Below are 18,585 nucleotides of genomic sequence, written 5' to 3' on the forward strand. Positions count from 1 at the left end.
TGTAATTAGAAATAAATGTTTGCATTATGAAGAAATTTGGTTTTGACTGAATTAAAGAATTGATTTGTATTATCTTCAGTTTCATTGAAGTAATCAAGTGGCAGTACTTATAAAAAATATACTCTAAGCTGATGTTGCCAATATACCATGTCTTAGGTATCGAAGAAGAACTTACGTAACACCTAAATCCTATCTATCTTTCGTCAATGGCTACAAAGAAGTTTATACTGAAAAGTTAGCGAATATTAATGAACAAGCTGAACGTATGAGAATTGGTAAGCAAAAGAGGGATAAATATATATTTCCATGTATGGTCTCAAATGATCTGTTTTTAACATTAGACTTTCTCAATGGTCACTTAAAATCAGTTCTGCTGGGTCATGGTCCAAAACTGGTAACATCTGAGGACTGTTTCCAAGTACTCCAGTTGTCATTAGCTCACAGTGATTCTCTTACAAAAATGCCTCAAAGAAGCTGCCAGCTTAGTCATTCATCCTAGCATTATATTAAAGGTCAGTGTTTCCAATTTAGCATTTGCAATAGAAAACAGAACCTGAAAATGGCTGGAGAGAGTTCGTGATTTACTGGTGTAGAGAGAGTTAGCTCTAATCACGTTATTAACTGGACCTGTCTATGGAAGTTCTCACTATGTAACCTGAGTGTTTCCACAGTTGAATTATTTCAGATTTCTGCTGTAGAATATGTAGCTGTTACTTGTGGTCATTTTATAGCTAGCAATATGAAATACAGGAGAGTATGATTGAAATGTTCTTCTAATTTTGGATAGCTGTTTGAAATGACCTAATTTTTGGCATTAGATTAGTACTTAAATGGGTTCAGAATACATTTCCAGTCTTCCCGTTTGCCTTTGCTCTTGTAAATCTACAAAGGCAACTGAACAGCTTAGGAAACTTGGAGTTTATGAGAAAAGATACTGTATATCAGTCTGACAAAGTAGATAATTCTACATGATGAGCTTTTTCATATAAACCTAAAAAGATGTATAATAGCACTTAGAAAATTATTAATAACTAGTATACCTCACGTGAAGAATAGTGTAAGGATATGTAGATATTTATTTTATTCACAGACTGTTTACTGAATTACAGTGGACTGTAGAGGAGTAAGTGATCCTCCATATTTTCACATTATGCAAATTTCCCTGTATGGACCTGTTGCCAGTTCTAGAAATCAGAACTTATCATTAGTCATGTTTGAGATGGCCATAAAGTCTGAGAGCTTTAATGATTTCTGATGGGAGGGCAGGAGGTGATGTTCTTTCTCCAGTTTTTCTATTTTCAAAAATAATTTTAAAGAAATAACCTACATAGCTTCAGCACTGCCAAGAAAATTTCACATGTAGATTTTACTAGTTTCTCAGATGATATTATCACTAATTCCCTACATGCTTTTCGAAGCAGAATGGTCATATACAGGTAACTGTATGCATGCTACTTCTTCTACTGCAGCATCTTTATATCTTGATGCTCAGAAGATTATGGCTGTCAGGTTATGGGCAATACTCATGCCAGTGAGAAATTATTCTAAGTAGTTTCACTTAAGTATTACTAAAGAACAAAAATACTGGCCATCCCTGATTCCAAACATGCTCCACTGTTCACTGCATCCTAAGTAACTTTCTCAAAAAGTTTATTATTAATTACTAGCTACTATCTCACATATCTGTCCTTTAATCATTTGTATTTTATCACTTAATGTCAAAAATATTTCAAAGATTTAAAAGATTAACCTTGAAAGTTGTTTCATTTTGTTAGGCAATTATCCTGATGTGGGATTTAAATTTTATGTTACTAAACTCAGCTGAGTTAATGTCACTCTTTTCATCTCCTTGTTAAAATGTTTGCCCTGTATGTAATGTTGTCTGGGCCTATTCAAGATGCTTGTAAAGCAGTAAAATTGTGAAAAATACCTCCATCAATACAGATTCCTAGAAAAGTTTCTGGCTCAAGCACACTGGAAGCACACTGGAAGTGTGCTTGTGAGCTCTGTAATATATGAGCAACGTATTTTGAAAGATAGCATGATGTCTTTTCTTCTGTTTTGTCATTTTGAGTGAGATAGGTGAGGAAAAAACCTGAGATGCATTAACAATTAAGATTATTTCTGAATCCTGTGTCTTCTCTCAGAATCCATCTGGGGAATCTTTCATAGAGCACCACATGTGTGAATAATGTCTTCTCATATACAACTGTGGTTCCACAAGAAGACCTAAGCTCAGCCTTGACAAAGAGTCATGTCATCTATTTGAGCAATGAGAAAGAGATTATTTTGATTCTCTCTATGGGATCAAAATATGTGGAACCTTTTTAACTTGATAAATATCTGCGAAAGACTGTATATATAATAATTATAGAAGGAGAAAACTCATCTCTTTCTGGGCAACTTTTACTGTAAGGCTGAATGGCCTCTGTGTATGTTTGCTTGAGAACATGTAAGAGATATGAGGGGACTGCCAGTAAGCCATATGGGCACAGATGCTTTTATGTGTTTTTCTGCGCTGTCACCAGGGTCAAGGTAAACTCAATATGCAGGAGCTGGAGGTTGTAATCTTGCTATGACTTTTGGGTGCACTTTTGGTGACTCCACTTCTTGCCTCTTCTTTCTAGAAAGAACTCCCTATTGAAGGCACTTATGGACCCTACTACTTATGTAATTTCCTCATGCAACGATACAAATGCAGTATCAGTCTGATTTTTTGATTGTCCAATGACTTCATGACACAACATATCCTTGACATACCCCCCTTTTCTCCTTTTTTTTTACTTTTTGTTTTTTTAAGAAGCCAATATAATGAGTGTAAGGATTTGTTTTAATGTAGGTAATATCCCAGCTGTACACTTTTAGGTGCTGTTTACAGCTATAACAAAATAAAATGGATTTCTCTTTGGAAGAATCAAGCTTCTTTGTAATCATTTTGCACCTTGTGAAATTATTTATATCCATGAAAACTGAATAGTAAGCACAGTCATGATAGTATGAGTGCTTATATCTACTTTCTCTCCTTTACAGAAATTTAAATGAGAACACAAGGTATCTAGAGCTAGATTGTATAATCTAACCAGGAAAAAAATAGTTTTCATTTTTCTGAATTTTATCTTTTACTTAATAGGTTTGTCTAAGCTGATGGAGGCCAGTGAATCTGTTGCTAAACTCTCTGAGGACTTGGCTGTTAAGGAGAAGGAACTGGCTGTGGCATCTGTTAAGGCAAATGAAGTAAGTACTTGAGCGATAAATAGCAAAAAGCAGGGAATAGCACCAGTATATATAGTGAGATAAAGTGCAATAGCAGAATTTTCTGATAATTTGTACAAGCCAAAAAATGTGCATTGTGGTCTAAAATGAGGTTTCTCTCCTCTCTCTGTAGTGAGTTGATTTAGCATTTGCTTCTGAAAGTGAAGCACTTTAAGACAGTGGCTAAGTGATTTCCTTGTTCTCCTCCCATTTGTTACCCACTCCTATAAACATCAGGTTTACGTTTTTGTTTCATGACTTTTTCTGTGCTTGATCGATGTTTATTAAACTTGGGGTTATATGTGCACTTATTTGCAGATAAGAAGATAACAGATGGCATTGAGACTTTTTCAAAATATCTTGGGGAAAAAGTGCATCACGGTTCAGTTTCCTATTTTGCCTTTTGCATTGACAAGGTGTCTGTGTTTTGATGAGATTGGTAATTTGGTTTCCCAAATTATTTTCTGGATGTTAGGGAATGTATTAATATAGGAATTCTGTTTTCTGAAAAATACCATAATGCTATGATGGTGCGTAATTTATATGCACTGGAGAGCAAAGTTTTGGTCCGTGATGACTATGGAACTCACTGCAGTTTTCAAGGCCTTTCATCTCATGAGAGAGAACATTATGACAGAAAGGGATGAATTACACTTTTCACATTTCAAGATTATGACAGATAGCTCTCACCATCTTTAATATTTATATTTGCTAAACATTTTGAAATAGCAATGGCAGTCATTCACATAGCATCTTAGCTGTCAACTTCTTCAACAGGGCAATACTTATGAGTCATCAGAAGTAGATGCATGGATAAATAATAAAACCCTAGACATTTATTATGTTTATTATAATTATGTGTAATGTTAATTTTCTACACATTTCTTTCTTTCCTTTGGTACTGAGACCTATAAAAATCAGAATTGGATTTTACAAAAAAAAAATTTGAGCGATTTGGGGATTTTATCTGTCATTTTTTTCTTATAGATATTTGGGAGCATTATATATGTTTATGTAATTTCTTACAGAATTCTAGCCTTGACCCTATATCTGATACTGGTCAATTAACATTCTGACATCAACTGCATGTCACACATGCACAAGACAATTAAAATATATGTACGAAAGAATCAGATACAAATGAATAGCTTCACTCTATTAATTCACATGGGGCTGTACTTTGAAGAGACTAATTAAAAGTGAGTCTTTTTAGACAAAAGGAGTAAAAGAGAGGTTGACCATTACTGCAGATGGTTTGCTATCTTCCACTAGTTTTATCAACTATACTATTTTAATTTTTATCTGCAGAATTATTGTGAAAAAGCAAGTAATTATTGTATTGAAAAAGTATAAGTTCAACTAGGATAAAAATCTATCATAGGATTAAACTGGCTTTAAAAACTGGCTTTAAAAACTGGCTTTAAAAATCACTGAAAGGTCTTCTATCCATTATAAAATAATTCAATTTTTACTACCCAGCTCCTTCTGAGAGATTCATATGATATTTCTTTGTAGGTATTCTGTAAATTATATTAATTTTTTCAGTATTTATATAGTACTATATATAGTTGAGGTTAGCTTTATATATTCCTGTATGATAGCCTTTACATATCTGTTTTCTGTTGTATCTGAAAACTTAATCACTTGTTCCATCATTTTGATTTATAAATTTTATGTGTTCTTTATCAATTCCAGGTACTAGCAATAGTTACAGAAAGTGCTGAAGCTGCAGCTGAAGCAAAACACGAAGTCCAAGGCGTAAAAGATAAAGCACAAAAAATTGTAGATGAAATTGATGTAGAAAAAGTGAAGGCAGAGAGTAAACTGTTGGCAGCTGAACCAGCATTAGAAGAAGCAAAAGCTGCACTAAATGTGAATGAAATTCTTACGTTTTGATTAGTTTAGTAGTGTTGAGTCACCAGTGAAAGAAAGTCTAGAGCCACCAACATGCAGTTTTCACTTGGTTTTGACTGCTGTCACTAGCTCTTTAGAGTTAATGGTCACTTCTCTGAAGAATATTTACGGAGCTCTCATTTTACCTTAAACACATAGAGATTATTTTAAAGTATTTGTTCTGCTTCCACCCTAATACTTGATCATTATGAAGGTATAAACCTTTCCAAAAGTTATAGATACCTTTAGAATATCTGTTGTTATTAATTCAAGAAAATACTTCTTGTGCTAAAAGAATGTTTATTCTTTATACTTACCTAGTTGTATCTTTCTTTTACAAGAAACAAAAGGCTGTCTCTTGTTCACAGAAAGAAAACCTGTTTAATTTGGAGAGAAACAGGAAGCAATAACTTATAAACAACCCCTCTCAAATCCATCTCAGAATAAACTATGACACTTAGCCCTTAAAAATCCAGAACACTGGTTTACTAAGGAAACTGATTTTAATTAAGTCTTATACAATTTTACAATATACTTTTCTTCAGTCACTTAGACGGACAAGTTAAGTTAATGCTGCTCTTCCATGTATTTAAATTTGATTTTTGAGTGATTTCTGTAGCATTGGGAAAATATTCTTGTCTAATAAACGTTCATTAAAATTATTAGTTTCATGAAACTATGAAATTTGTTAAAGTAAGCCCAGTTACTCACTTTGTATGTACTTAGTACAAACTTGCCTCAGACAAGAGTTAAGACAAACAATAAAATCAAGATACTAAACTGGAAAATAGAACAATGATATTGATGCAGTACTGTTACATTTTTCTTCAAACAGACCATCAAACCAGTGGATATTGCTACTGTTAAAAAACTTGCAAAACCTCCTCACCTAATCATGAGGATCATGGACTGTTGTCTGCTACTATTCCAAAAGCCATTAGAACCAGTTACCATGGATCCAGAAAAGCCTTGCTGCAAGCCATCGTGGGGAGAATCATTAAAAGTAAGTGGAGTTGCCAAGTTGCCATAAACATCAGAAATGGCAACTTGCATATCAGAGAATCTATGTTGTTGTTTATGCAAAACAGGAGAGACTTTTTAAAAAATGAAAGATATGGTTTTAAGATAGGCACAGTATATAAACAGAGTTTGTTTGGTAGCAAGTGGTAGGTGAATTGTGTAGAGAATTTTGCACTAGCAGTTTTAGATATTCCTTGTCCCATTTCTGGCATATGAACTGCTGGTAAATAAATCAGTCAAACTAATCATATTAAGCATATGTGAGATAAGGACATTCTGGGAAGCCTCTCTTTCTCTTTAGAAACTTGTATGTTCACATTTAAAACAGTCTTTTCTCATCCTTCAAGGCTCCTTGATGATTTCAAAGGTTATTTGACTGACTAAGAGATAGTAGCTTTAGTCATTCTGCACTTCAATATTCTTGGCCAAAATTCCTTGGTTGGACAGCCATCTTCCTGGCTGGACTTCGGTCTTCTCTCAAAATACACTTTTACGTCTATGTCTTCTGCTGCCATTCTTTAAATTCTGTTCTGCCTCTATTAGTGCATCCATTTACCAGTATTATTGTCTCAAATTTTTTTGTCATGAAAAATGAAGAAAATATATATATTTTGTATACAGTTAGAGCTCTTGCTTTTTATTTAAGCTTTTTCAGGAATTAAAAAATCATCATTTTTGTTTTATTTTCTCCTGATATAACGAAATAGGATAAGCCGTTATTCCATTAGTCACCTTTAACATTTAAACATTCATTAGAAGAAAAGTCAAACCCAATTATTTCCCTTTCCAGAAGAATTTAGATCACATTCCACAATTGCATAAGCAGATTTTTTTGGCATGCCTTAGATCGGTTACAATAGTATCTCTGGGGCTTTATCTTAGTTCAATGAAATGCTGCTTCTTAAATGCTTTTTAAATGGCCACACAGGAATATGGAAGATTGAAAGCACATCAATAACTTTCAAGCCTAGTTGCTGGAGTGTAACTGCTTTAAACTTTAAAATAATTGAAGGCATGTGGGAGGACTCATAACTAAGTAGCACACTTATAATGTTAACTGCACAAATTACTTTTTTTTTACTGAATAATTTTAGGAACATTTTTTAACATACCCATTAACAAACTTCTGAGTATAAAATGTGTAAATAACTTATAAATACGCTGTGTTGGTTTTTTGCAGCTTATGAGTGGCCCGTTCTTGCAAAGTCTACAGCAGTTTCCTAAGGATTCAATCAATGAAGAAACAGTAGAATTACTCCAGCCTTACTTTAACATGGAAGACTATACACTGGAGGCTGGTAAAAAGGTGTGTGGTAATGTGGCAGGACTCCTCTCTTGGACACAAGCCATGGCAATATTTTATGGTGTCAACAGAGATGTCTTACCTCTTAAGGTGACTCTTAATTTCTTGCTTTCTGTTTGCTTTCCATGTAATTTAATTTAATTTAATCTAATTGTAGTAGGGTTTAAAAAATGTATATATAGATATCTTTATTCAGACATAATTGTCTGTAGTTTTTAGTGGCTAAGGATGATAGGAGCAGAAAAAACTTATATCTTATTCTAGACAGAACACAGAACAAAAAATTAGCCTAAATTAAATTTATGTGCTCTGATTTACTGTGTACAATGAAAAAAATGTTATCATTTTTTGTTTTTATTATGTTATAATTACTTTGTAATTGTTTTCAAAAAGTTGCACTGGAATAGGATCTTCTTTCCTTCTCCAAAAAGTCCTACAAACAGGGGTTTGCAGTTATTTAACCTTCTTTTCTTTCACACAATAACATTGAGGGAGTGGACTGATATCTTGCCCAAATATGAGTATTCTGAAGAGATTCAGAGCTCTCATCACTAAAGGAATTTTATTGCAATAGTAGGAACCAAAATATTTCTAAGAGTAATTTTGACTTTAGTGTGGGTGTTCTTTTTGATGTTCGTGAACATCTGAATAAAAAAAATTATCAGGGGTAAAGACCATATAGAAACTGAAATGCAGTGATTGTTGCTTTTTTGGATTCTAAAACAAGTATTTAATCCCTAAATGTAGCATAGTTTTAAAAAAAATGAAAGAGGAAAGCATCTGAATGGTGATCCAAATCTTCGCCATGTTTTTCCAGTGATGCAGGTAGATGATTCAAAAAAATTGTTTAATGAATTTCCTGTGTTCAGCATAAGTATCAATTTAGAAGCAATGAGAATATACGCTGTTTTAGGACCATGATTTTCGAGTGGGTAAAAGCTACATTATTAGCCGATAAAGGACAAATCTCCCGGTGTTGTGATTGTTGATTGCCACAAAATGTAGAAAAAGAAATAATAAAGCATAAAATCAAGGTGGTAGACTGATGGTTTCTGTAGGCTAATCGATATGTACAGATCAGAAACTTTATTTCCTTAACCAGCTTCTTTAAATATAAATTTTTTTTAATGAAATAAAGTTGACGATACATAGTAGGAAACTAGAGTACTACGTTGTTTTTTAACAAAACTAAATGTATCTGCTGCATATATATGCAGTTTTCAGATTAATTTTTTAATATTTTCATTACAATATTAGAATAAAAGTTATTTTGCTGTATTATTGTCTCATGATTATTGTCTCATGATGAACTAAGTGGGCTTAAACAAATTATCAAGGTATATTCAAATCTTGTATGATTATTTCAATATTTGTTCTTTTTGCAGGCTAACTTGGCAAAACAGGAAGAGTGCCTGAAAGCAGCTAATGCACAATTAGCAAAGGCACAGGAGGCATTAGATGAAAAGCAAGCTGAATTGGATAAAGTGCAGGCAAAGTTTGATGCAGCAATGAAGGAGAAAACGGTGAGATAACACTATTTTAAGTATTATGAAAAATACTTGCATACAATTCTGTTGTGTAATCAGGAATTGATATAAATTTAAGGCCTGCTCCTGTGAAGGACATAGATGAGATTCAGGTATAAAAAGAAGAGATTTAAAGCTGTGTTCTCTCATATTTCCTTCTTTCTGTGAATAGAAACATTAGACAATAGAAGCACTTAGAGTTCTCAAGAATATGTTTTAAAAAAATAAAATATTTGTCATAAATAGAAGATAATCCTTAGATTTTTGCATTCTATTAGTAAATTAAATAGGACATTTTTTCAATTCTAGGACTTACTGAATGATGCAGAAACATGCAGAAGAAAGATGCAAGCAGCTTCTGCACTTATAGATGGACTGAGTGGAGAGAAAGTTAGGTGGACTCAGCAAAGTAAAGAATTTAAATCTCAGATTAACAGGTATCAAATTAATCAGTGAAAAAAAACCTGAAATGTGTAAAAACTGAAGTGCTAGTAAACAGTTTAGTACCTTTAATTGTTGTACTTCATTTTCCTCCTGGAAATATTAATATCGTTACACAATTAAGTGAACTATCCTGAAATTTTCATTTTCCTCCCATAAGTGAATACCCAAGTGCTGAATGCTTGTATTTCAGTTCAGAACAATACCTCTGGTTTGGAATTTGTTTTCAAAGGGATTCTTTCTAGTGCAGTTATGTGCCTGTATTATAGCTGCCTCCCCTGTCTTTCCTTACACGGTTCCTACCTGGTTCAAGTATTTCCAGTAGGTGGGAGATAGGGATGATCTAAGAGAAGGATACAGAGAAGGACACTGAGAAGGATAAAGGAAGTACTTGATACTTGATAGAAAAGGAAACACCCCTTTTCATATTAATTATGACATATTTGTATAAAAGAAGGAGGCCTAGAGACTAGACACTAGTCCTTGTCCTATAGCCTGTGTTTTGAAACACATTTGACTGTTGGCCTTGGGAGTCCACATGGTGTTGCTGTCCAAATGACAAAAATCTGTGGAGCAGCTTAGGAGCCAGAGGTCCCAGTTGTTTAGAAAACAGGAAAACTGTCAAAAGTGTTAGTAAAGGTAGAGTCTGAAAGTTTAGGTGCAGCTTCTGTGTAATGCTTCTGTTTGCATAAATTTCCTATGGGCAAATTGGGTATTTCTGGTGAGGTCTGCTCTTTCCAAAAGAATTATGTTTCTATTTTTGATAGATATTGTATTGCAGACATGTTCTTAAGAAATAGAACATGTCTTGCTTCAGTTGTGAAAGAAGGAATAGCTGTCATCAGGGCTTTATTACTTTGTAGATGCGAAGAAAATGTTTCATATGATACTACTTTTAAATTTTGCCACAAAAATATGTTTTGGAAAAATGTGTTTTGGAAAAATAAAGGACCTATTTGTCATTCTCAAAGAGCAACAGTTATCTCCTTAAATTGTCCTCAGAAATCTTATATTTCAAAAGTTGGTTGTCTACATCAATAGAAATTATGCATCACCTTCTAATTATTATTTTGTTCCTTTTCTAGACTTGTGGGAGATGTACTGCTCTGTACAGGTTTTCTTTCGTACTGTGGTCCTTTTAATCAAAACTTCAGGAGGCTTTTACTTGAAGATTTATGGGAAGCAGAGCTGAGAGCCCGTAAAATCCCTTTTACTGAAAACTTGAACCTGATTTCTGTGTTGGTAGATCCACCGACAGTAAGTTCTTGATGCTTGATGGGTTTCAGTTTAATTTCAATCAATGCATTCTGTGAGTGTTACCCAGCATTATGCCCACTTAGAACAGAACTATAATCCCCAATAATCGCTGTGCAATGTAGTGCTGTGATTTCCAGATGTTCGTGGCAATTTCCACTAGACATCTGTATACTGAGCAATGTTTAGACAGATTAACAAGTTATGTATTATTAATAAGTGACATATACAATTAGACAATTGCCAATAAGATCTTAATTTGAGAACCCATCACCACAGCTACAGATCATTTATCTACTAAAACTGTGGGTTTGGTTGTTAGCTTTTGTTTCTGTCAATATTATCTGGGTCAGGTTTCAAAAACAGATTTTATGTCAAAGAGAACGTTTAAAAAAGAATGCAGGCTGTCTTCTCATTCAATGTGAATGTATGAGAAATCAGAGGACAGTGCTAGAATCTTCAGCTTTCCTTCTGTAAAAATTAAGGCTCCAAAACTCCCGTTCTCTTGGTTGATCCCAGTATGTAATTTGACTACCAAGCTGCCTCTTGACTTTCTTACACTTCTAAAATATTTTTGTTTATTATTCTATATAGTTAAAAACATTTACAAAAATAAAATCCTGGAAATATTTTTCCATCTGCATTCATAATTTTTTAGCAGGCTCAGATATGCACTCCCTTTAGTTTGATGTCCCCATTATTTCTTAGAAAAATTGTAATTCATGGTTAATTCCAGTAAGATTTTATTCCAAACTATGAGAGGTTTTGGTTTTATTTCTTTTTCTATTCTTCAGATTAGCGAGTGGAATCTTCAAGGACTGCCTAGAGATGATCTCTCAATTCAGAATGGTATTATTGTCACTAAAGCAGCTAGATACCCCCTTTTGGTAGACCCACAAACTCAAGGGAAAACATGGATTAAAAAGAAAGAAGAGGATAATGAATTACAGGTGAACAGTATTTCAAAGGAGTAATGTGCTGTATTATAGTCCTTCAAACATTATTGCTTTACGGTGTGTCTGCACTTGAGTCAGTCTAACTCTTACAGATATCTGAGATAACTTTTAACTTGTATGGAGACTGCTGATGCAGATGCAATAGCAGGGAACTTGACAAGAGATCTAAGTCCCATTCAAAGACTTGGAAAAGGTTATATAAGTAAAGTGAATATATAAGGAAATACTTCTATGAAATCTAGAAAGAATTGTGGAAAAGAGGGAGATAGCCTTGTGTTCAAAGCTGGCGAATATGTTCCCTATACGGAGGGCAGAGTGGTGGAAAGTATAGCAAAACAGAATAATATGAAATTATTAAAGGCGAGTAAAGAGGGCAACTCTTAGTAAGAGTACAGACAAAGGCTGGAAAACTTACAGCTTTGAAAATGTAGGCAAAGTACTTAAATTGATGCAGTCCAAAACTTAGAATCTGAGATGAAATTCATACATGAAGTTACTGCCACAAGAGTAAATTGAGGACAACCAGTTGAAAGTAAACCCAAGACAAATCTGTCTATTGTAATGTTACTGCAATTTTAATAGCTCTTTTATAGCTTAAGCCAAATGGGTTAAACACCTGCTCATGTCATATAATACTAAGATGTACACGTGTCACTGTAGCTGGCATAATAAATGAATTTTTTACAAATGAAGTAACATGGGAAAAGGAATCTGCATTTAAAAACCCTTAACCTGAATGTTGTGAAATCTCACAGGTCCTCCTGAACCTCAATAAATTTTCAGGGTATTAAAATCTCTAGATTTTGGAGAGTTTAAGTCTTGGAGTAAAGAGAATGTGAAATTCTTGCTAATGATTTTATCATTAATAAAGTGAACTGTCAGTACTGCAGAAAAGTTGAGGTTGGAAGGGATCACGGAACATCATCTAGTCTAGTCTCCCTATTCAGAGCAGGATTTACAAAAGCAGGCTGCCCAGAACTGTGTCCAGTTGAGTTTTGGATACCTTCAAGGATTCAGAAAGAATTCACCATCTCTCTGGGCAACCTGGTTTTGAGTTCAACTACCCTTGTGATAAAGTTGGTTGTTTTTCTTTATGTTTAAATAGAATTACCTGTATTTCAATTTGTGCACACTGCATCTTGCCCTGTAACTGTGTGTCACTAAGAGGAGTCTTTCTCCCAGTTCTTCATCCCTGTTTCTCAACCACCAGGTATTTATTGTATACGTAGGCAAATACCTTTGAGAGCCTTCTTGTGGCTTCATAATCCCAGGTCTCTCAGCTTTTTTCATATGTCAAGTGCTCTAGTGCCTTAATAATCTTAGTGGTCCTGTGCTGGACTCATTTCAGTGTCTCTCTTACACTGGGGAGCCCAGAAGTTGAGAGGACTCCAGCTATTTCACTCTAGTACTGATCAGAGGGGAAGGATTGCTTCCTCAACCTGCTGGTCACGTTTTTACTCATGCAGCTCAGAATGCTCTTGGCCTTTGCTGAAAAGGCAGATTGCTGGCTCATGCTCAACTTGTCCACCAGGACCCCAAAGTCCTTTTCTACAACGCTGTTTTCAAATAGAATGGTAGTATTTCATATTTACAGAGAAAATCTTGAAAATAATATGAGAACTTTCTTAAAGTCAGAATCTAGGCAGCTGCATAAAATTAGTCTTTTATTTACTTATTCATATGTTTTAATGATTTAATATATTTTGAATCATATTTCATGATATTTCAAACATCTGAGTTCATAAAATTGTAGGAGCAATTAATCTGTTAGACTGAATTCAGATTTCCAGAAATAATTTCTCAGCATTTCAAAGCTATAATTAGAAAACCGGGACACAGAATAGAAAACTAAAAGTTAGATATCTCTGATTTCAAAAATATATTGTCAACATCCTCAATTCCCAATAAGCCATTCCAGTTTGACTCAGTACATTATTAGTCTTATAATGAATTTTTGTGGGTTCTGTTACAGCCAGTCTTTTAATTCACCTTTTTATGGTATTTTTCATTGCATACACAAGAAGTATTTCTGCATAAATTACTGCGTGGTCAACATTTATGACTTTCTTCAAAATGCAACTAACAAAAACAATGAAAAAAGCTTTCATAGTTAGATCTTTGGGTTTTGCATAAGCCTTTGAAAAATTTTTTGTCCTTATATCAATTTACTGTTCACTTTTTGAGGTAACAACTTTGAATGACAAGTATTTCCGTACACACCTAGAAGATAGTCTTTCACTGGGACGATCACTTCTGATTGAAGATATAGATGAAGAGCTGGATCCGATCCTCGATAATATATTAGAAAAGAATTTCATGAAGTCTGGGACTTCTTTTAAGGTTAGTAATCAGATAAAAGACCTGGAATAAGCAGTTAGATTTGTGATGAATAATATTTTACTCTTTTATTCCAAACCTCTGGCAAATCACATAGCCTTTGTATTCAGTGTGGTTGTGTGAGGAGTCAAACTGAACTGATAAAATATAGTAGAAAGAGCCTCGGCTGAGTAGTAAGTTCTTGAGTCAAACTCAAACTTTAAACTGCTGAAATTACTACTGAAGAATCCAAACGACAACCAGTTATGCTTATACTATTGAATGCTTAAAATACTTTCAATTGTTTTAAAGCATTTTTATTTTATACCCTTTAACAGAATATTTAGTAGAGTGGGAAAGGTTTCTCTCTTTCTGGCATGGAGTACTGACTGTAGCAATTGCAGAATCTTTAATCTGGAATAGAACTGTTTTCTGATGGAACAAGACAAAAAGCATGAAGGATTTTGCCTCTTTAGGAAGCTGCTCAACAGAGTCTCTTGGGAGACAGTTCTGAAGGACAAAAGAGTCCAAGAAGGCTGGACATTCTTCAGGGAGAAAGTCTTAAAGGCACAGGAGCCAACTGCTCCCATGTGCTGAAAGACAAGCCCGCGGGGAAGGTGACCAGCCTGCCTGAACAGAGAGCTCTGGCTGGAACTCTGGAGAACAAAGGAGAGTTATGACCTTTTGAAGAAGGGGCAGACAGCTAAGGAGCACCACAAAGGTGGTGTGAGGTTGAAGGTCTTTTCCAACCTAAATGATTTGATGATTCTGTGATTCTATCATAACTGGTTGGGAAATGAGTGAGGTGGTAGATCAGGTTGTTGATGATAATGAAAATAAATTAATGCAATTTTGTGGGTGAGTTTTACTTCGAATGTCAGAGCAAACACTATGATTAAGAGGGTGGTTTGGTCCTGCTCCTTCTTAAGGCAGGTATTTGAAATGGCCTTGCAGGATCATACACAGTGATCGGATTTCCTTGTACACATGCAGTTTTCAAGTTAGACTGCTGATTTGGAATATCTTCTGTAAAAATTTCTATGCAAAACTGAATAAATTTACAATTTCTTTTACAAAGATTCTTTAAGATCCATTTAGCCTTAATAAATATAGAATTATTATCCAATCATTTATATTTCATTGATGGATCAAATAATTTCTTTTTTCCCTGAATAAAAGGAAACAATGATTTCTCCAAAGGTCAGTAGTTTCTACCACCTTCATTTGAGGTGTGATAGGAAGGACAAAACCTAAACCAAATGGCTCTGAAGCCATTAGTCAGAACCCACGCCAAATATAATCCCTATATTTACCTGGAGGGGAATGCTACTTGTATAATATGCCCTAACTGTTTCCTTTGGTCATCAGTTGTTATTTTCATGACAAATTTGAACTGTGAAATATACTTCCTGTCTTGGGCCTTTCAAATAGTGTTGGTTTTTTTTTTTTTTTCCTAGTCAGTATTGATGAGGTGACTAAAGCTCATTTTCCTCTGCTTAATACTATTTTAACTTACTCCACAGGTGAAAGTTGGTGATAAGGATGTAGAGATTATGGATTCATTTAGACTTTACATTTCTACAAAGCTACCCAATCCTGCTTTCACACCTGAAATTAATGCAAAAACATCAATTATTGATTTTACTGTTACAATGAAAGGACTTGAGAATCAGTTACTGAGAAGAGTGATTCTTACTGAAAAGCAGGTAAACTAACAACACGTACAAATTGTCATGATTTGTTATTTTTTTAGTTAATTGGTTTTAGTATTTAGGGGAAAACAAATACTCAAATGGAAAAAAAATGACATCAGCCATTTTCTAAAATTTTATTCAGATTCAGCATAGAAATGTACAAATGAGAAAAATACACCTACGGAATGCTCTACATATGGCTGTCAGTAGGACACAAAAAATTAAGCACAAGCATTTGGCATTGATAAGATGCTTCCTAAAATACTGAATAAGCACTGCTTAAAAAGAAGGGTATTATAAACCTATGTTTTAGATACCTTAAAAAGTAAAATGTGCCTTTCATGAACTTGAATTCATCAGCAACTGAATTTTAAGTATGACTCATGGTTATATTCCATAAAGTGTCACAACATTTTTCTGGGTTTTATTAATAGGAACTAGAAGCACAACGAGTTGAACTCATGGAAGATGTAGCTGTTAATAAGAGGAAGATGAAAGAATTGGAAGACAATCTTCTGTACAAACTAAGTGCAACCAAAGGTTCTGTATCAAAATGTAAAAGAACCAGGATTAAGCAGATTAGGCAGATTGAGCTGATTCGTATTAGAATCTCTCCATAAAGAAATTTATTTATACAAGATAGAATAAAAGAACATCCAATGGTAGAAATTTGAAGTATGTACAACCCCGGACATAAAATAGTTTTAAACAGCTAAGTAAGTTCTGTGAAACAAATAATTTTTGCGAGGTTTCTGCCCCTCAGATGAGAACAAGGGATCTGACCATGGGCAATTCCTTAACCCACTGAAATTGTAGAATATAAAAGGTCAGTTTAAATGATGTTGAAAGTCTTTTGCAGTATATTAGGAGCCTACATAGGGTCAATTACTGACCCTTTGATGGAAAAAGAAGGTGGTAACTTCCAGTGAAATGGTCCGTAAATACTTGAGATGCATGAATAATGTTGTGTGATCATTGCCTTTTTGACTCTAAGTCATTTAGACTTTGAGTGTACCAATCAACAGACTTGAAAATTATTGAAGTACTGTGTATGAATACATATATTAGGTGCATAAGAAAGCTGGCTTCTCTAGTATATTCTGCAAAGCTGCTGACATAGATACATCCATATTGACGTAGGTTGAATGCATTATTTAGCATAATGAATATAAAAATAATTACATATCCTGTTTGGTCTCTATTTTAAGAGTTTTCTGCAATTCACTAAATAATTTCTATTTGTTATTTATACCTTGGCCTTTCTGATTTTACATATATGAAGTGAAAAAAATTGTTACGAAAATGTCCTAAACATCCAATATTTGACTTTTTAGGTTCCCTAGTAGATGATGAATCCTTGATTGCAGTTCTACAAACAACTAAGCAAACAGCTGCTGAAGTAGGTGAAAAGTTGTCTGTGGCTGCAGAAACTGAATTGAAGATCAATGCTGCTCAGGACGAATATCGACCTGCTGCTACACGTGGAAGCATTCTTTATTTTCTTATTACAGAAATGAGCATGGTCAATAATATGTATCAGACTTCACTGGCTCAGTTCCTGAAGTTATTTGATCAATCCATGACCAAGTAGGAAGACACAGCTTTTGCCACTATTCAGATGTTTGTCTTTCCAATGTATTTGCTTTTGCTAAAATGCTTTCTTTGTGTTTTGTTTTATCATTCAGATCTCAGAAATCTCCTTTACCTCAGAAAAGAATCTCAAATATTATTGAGTATCTTACCTTTGAAACTTACTTGTATTCTGTCAGAGGCTTGTATGAAAACCACAAATTCCTCTTTACCCTTCTCCTGACATTAAAAATTGATCTTCAGAAAGGACACATAGAAGCCAGAGAGTTCCATACTTTCATTAAAGGTGAGTTTTTTTTAAAAAAAAATGTGTTATAAGAATAAGAGTTAATTTCAACTTCTTAGACTGCTGTACCACTTCAAAGTATGATTTTCTGGCTGCTTGGTTTCAAGCTTCTGTGGAAGCTTCCTCTGTCCTTATCCCTGCTGTGGTCCAGTGGTATTAGATGCATTTCCCCATCTCAGTTCTGTCTCTCCCATTTACACAGGCTGTGTTCTAACCTGAGAACAAGATGGTAGCTCTGCTTCTCTCCATCAATTAGTTTAATAATTGTGGGGTTTTGTATTATATTTCTGGTTTTATTTTGATAGATTTTGTTACTTCTTGCTTCTTTGCTTTTCTGCTTCTGTGGAGCTGAATAAAGCTATCTTCTAAGTTACCAGAATGCTCCACAAAGTCCCAGGGGTGCTACAAACACTGCTTTATCAATTTCAGCTTAAGTTTTCTCTGACTTTGCCAACCAGCTAACACTGACTTTTAGAGAACAGAATGTTTTTCTGTGGCCCGGTTGTCCAGATCTGCCTCCTTTGTGCTCTGTGCATTTGTACCTCTCCTGAAAAATGTGATCAGGATTGCTTATAAAACCCATTTGAATTTTAGTGTTCAAATGAATCTTGCAAAGGTCTGATGCCAAAGTAGTAAAACTAGATTTGAAGATCATTACCTGCCTTTAATGAATAAAACAGTTAGGAAACAAGATTAAATTCACTTTCTCTTTTGCTATCTAGTTTATATTAATGGTTTTATCCAGTGAGGATGGTATCTAGCTACCAGTTTTACCACTGATGTCAGGCAGGGTGTGCTTGGTAAATGCTTTCAGAATGAAAACTATTAGAAAAGGAAGCATTAGTAAAGCATTAGAAAAGGAACCATATTTCTTGTCTTCTCAGCGCATGGATTTTTATTTTGTTGGAGGAAAATATATCTTGGGCACCTGAAGCAGAAAGTGCTCACTTAGCCCTTTTGAACAGATGAGAGTCTGGAATAAAATACAGGAGTACTTTCAGCAATTTTTCTCTAGAACTTATGATTGCAGTTTCCTGCCTAGCTTTACCACAGT

General features: G+C 34.3%; 1 protein-coding gene across 2 annotated transcripts in view; it reads left to right on the plus strand.

The window, feature by feature from the left end:
- Positions 1–18,585, plus strand: part of DNAH8 (dynein axonemal heavy chain 8) — a 139,251-nt gene that overhangs the window by 94,840 nt on the left and 25,826 nt on the right. For both annotated transcript variants that reach the window (XM_009564269.2, XM_054062587.1), the window contains exons 62-75: positions 157–275; positions 3,131–3,234; positions 4,948–5,124; positions 5,981–6,148; positions 7,346–7,558; positions 8,854–8,991; positions 9,304–9,431; positions 10,521–10,692; positions 11,484–11,639; positions 13,830–13,985; positions 15,485–15,667; positions 16,090–16,195; positions 16,990–17,242; positions 17,341–17,531. In XM_009564269.2, coding sequence (XP_009562564.2) covers positions 157–275; positions 3,131–3,234; positions 4,948–5,124; positions 5,981–6,148; positions 7,346–7,558; positions 8,854–8,991; positions 9,304–9,431; positions 10,521–10,692; positions 11,484–11,639; positions 13,830–13,985; positions 15,485–15,667; positions 16,090–16,195; positions 16,990–17,242; positions 17,341–17,531 — 2,264 coding nt within the window. The remainder of the gene's footprint in view (positions 1–156; positions 276–3,130; positions 3,235–4,947; positions 5,125–5,980; positions 6,149–7,345; positions 7,559–8,853; positions 8,992–9,303; positions 9,432–10,520; positions 10,693–11,483; positions 11,640–13,829; positions 13,986–15,484; positions 15,668–16,089; positions 16,196–16,989; positions 17,243–17,340; positions 17,532–18,585) is intronic.

The sequence above is a fragment of the Cuculus canorus genome, chromosome 3, assembly GCF_017976375.1.
Source record: "Cuculus canorus isolate bCucCan1 chromosome 3, bCucCan1.pri, whole genome shotgun sequence".
Taxonomy (NCBI): Eukaryota; Metazoa; Chordata; class Aves; order Cuculiformes; family Cuculidae; genus Cuculus; species Cuculus canorus.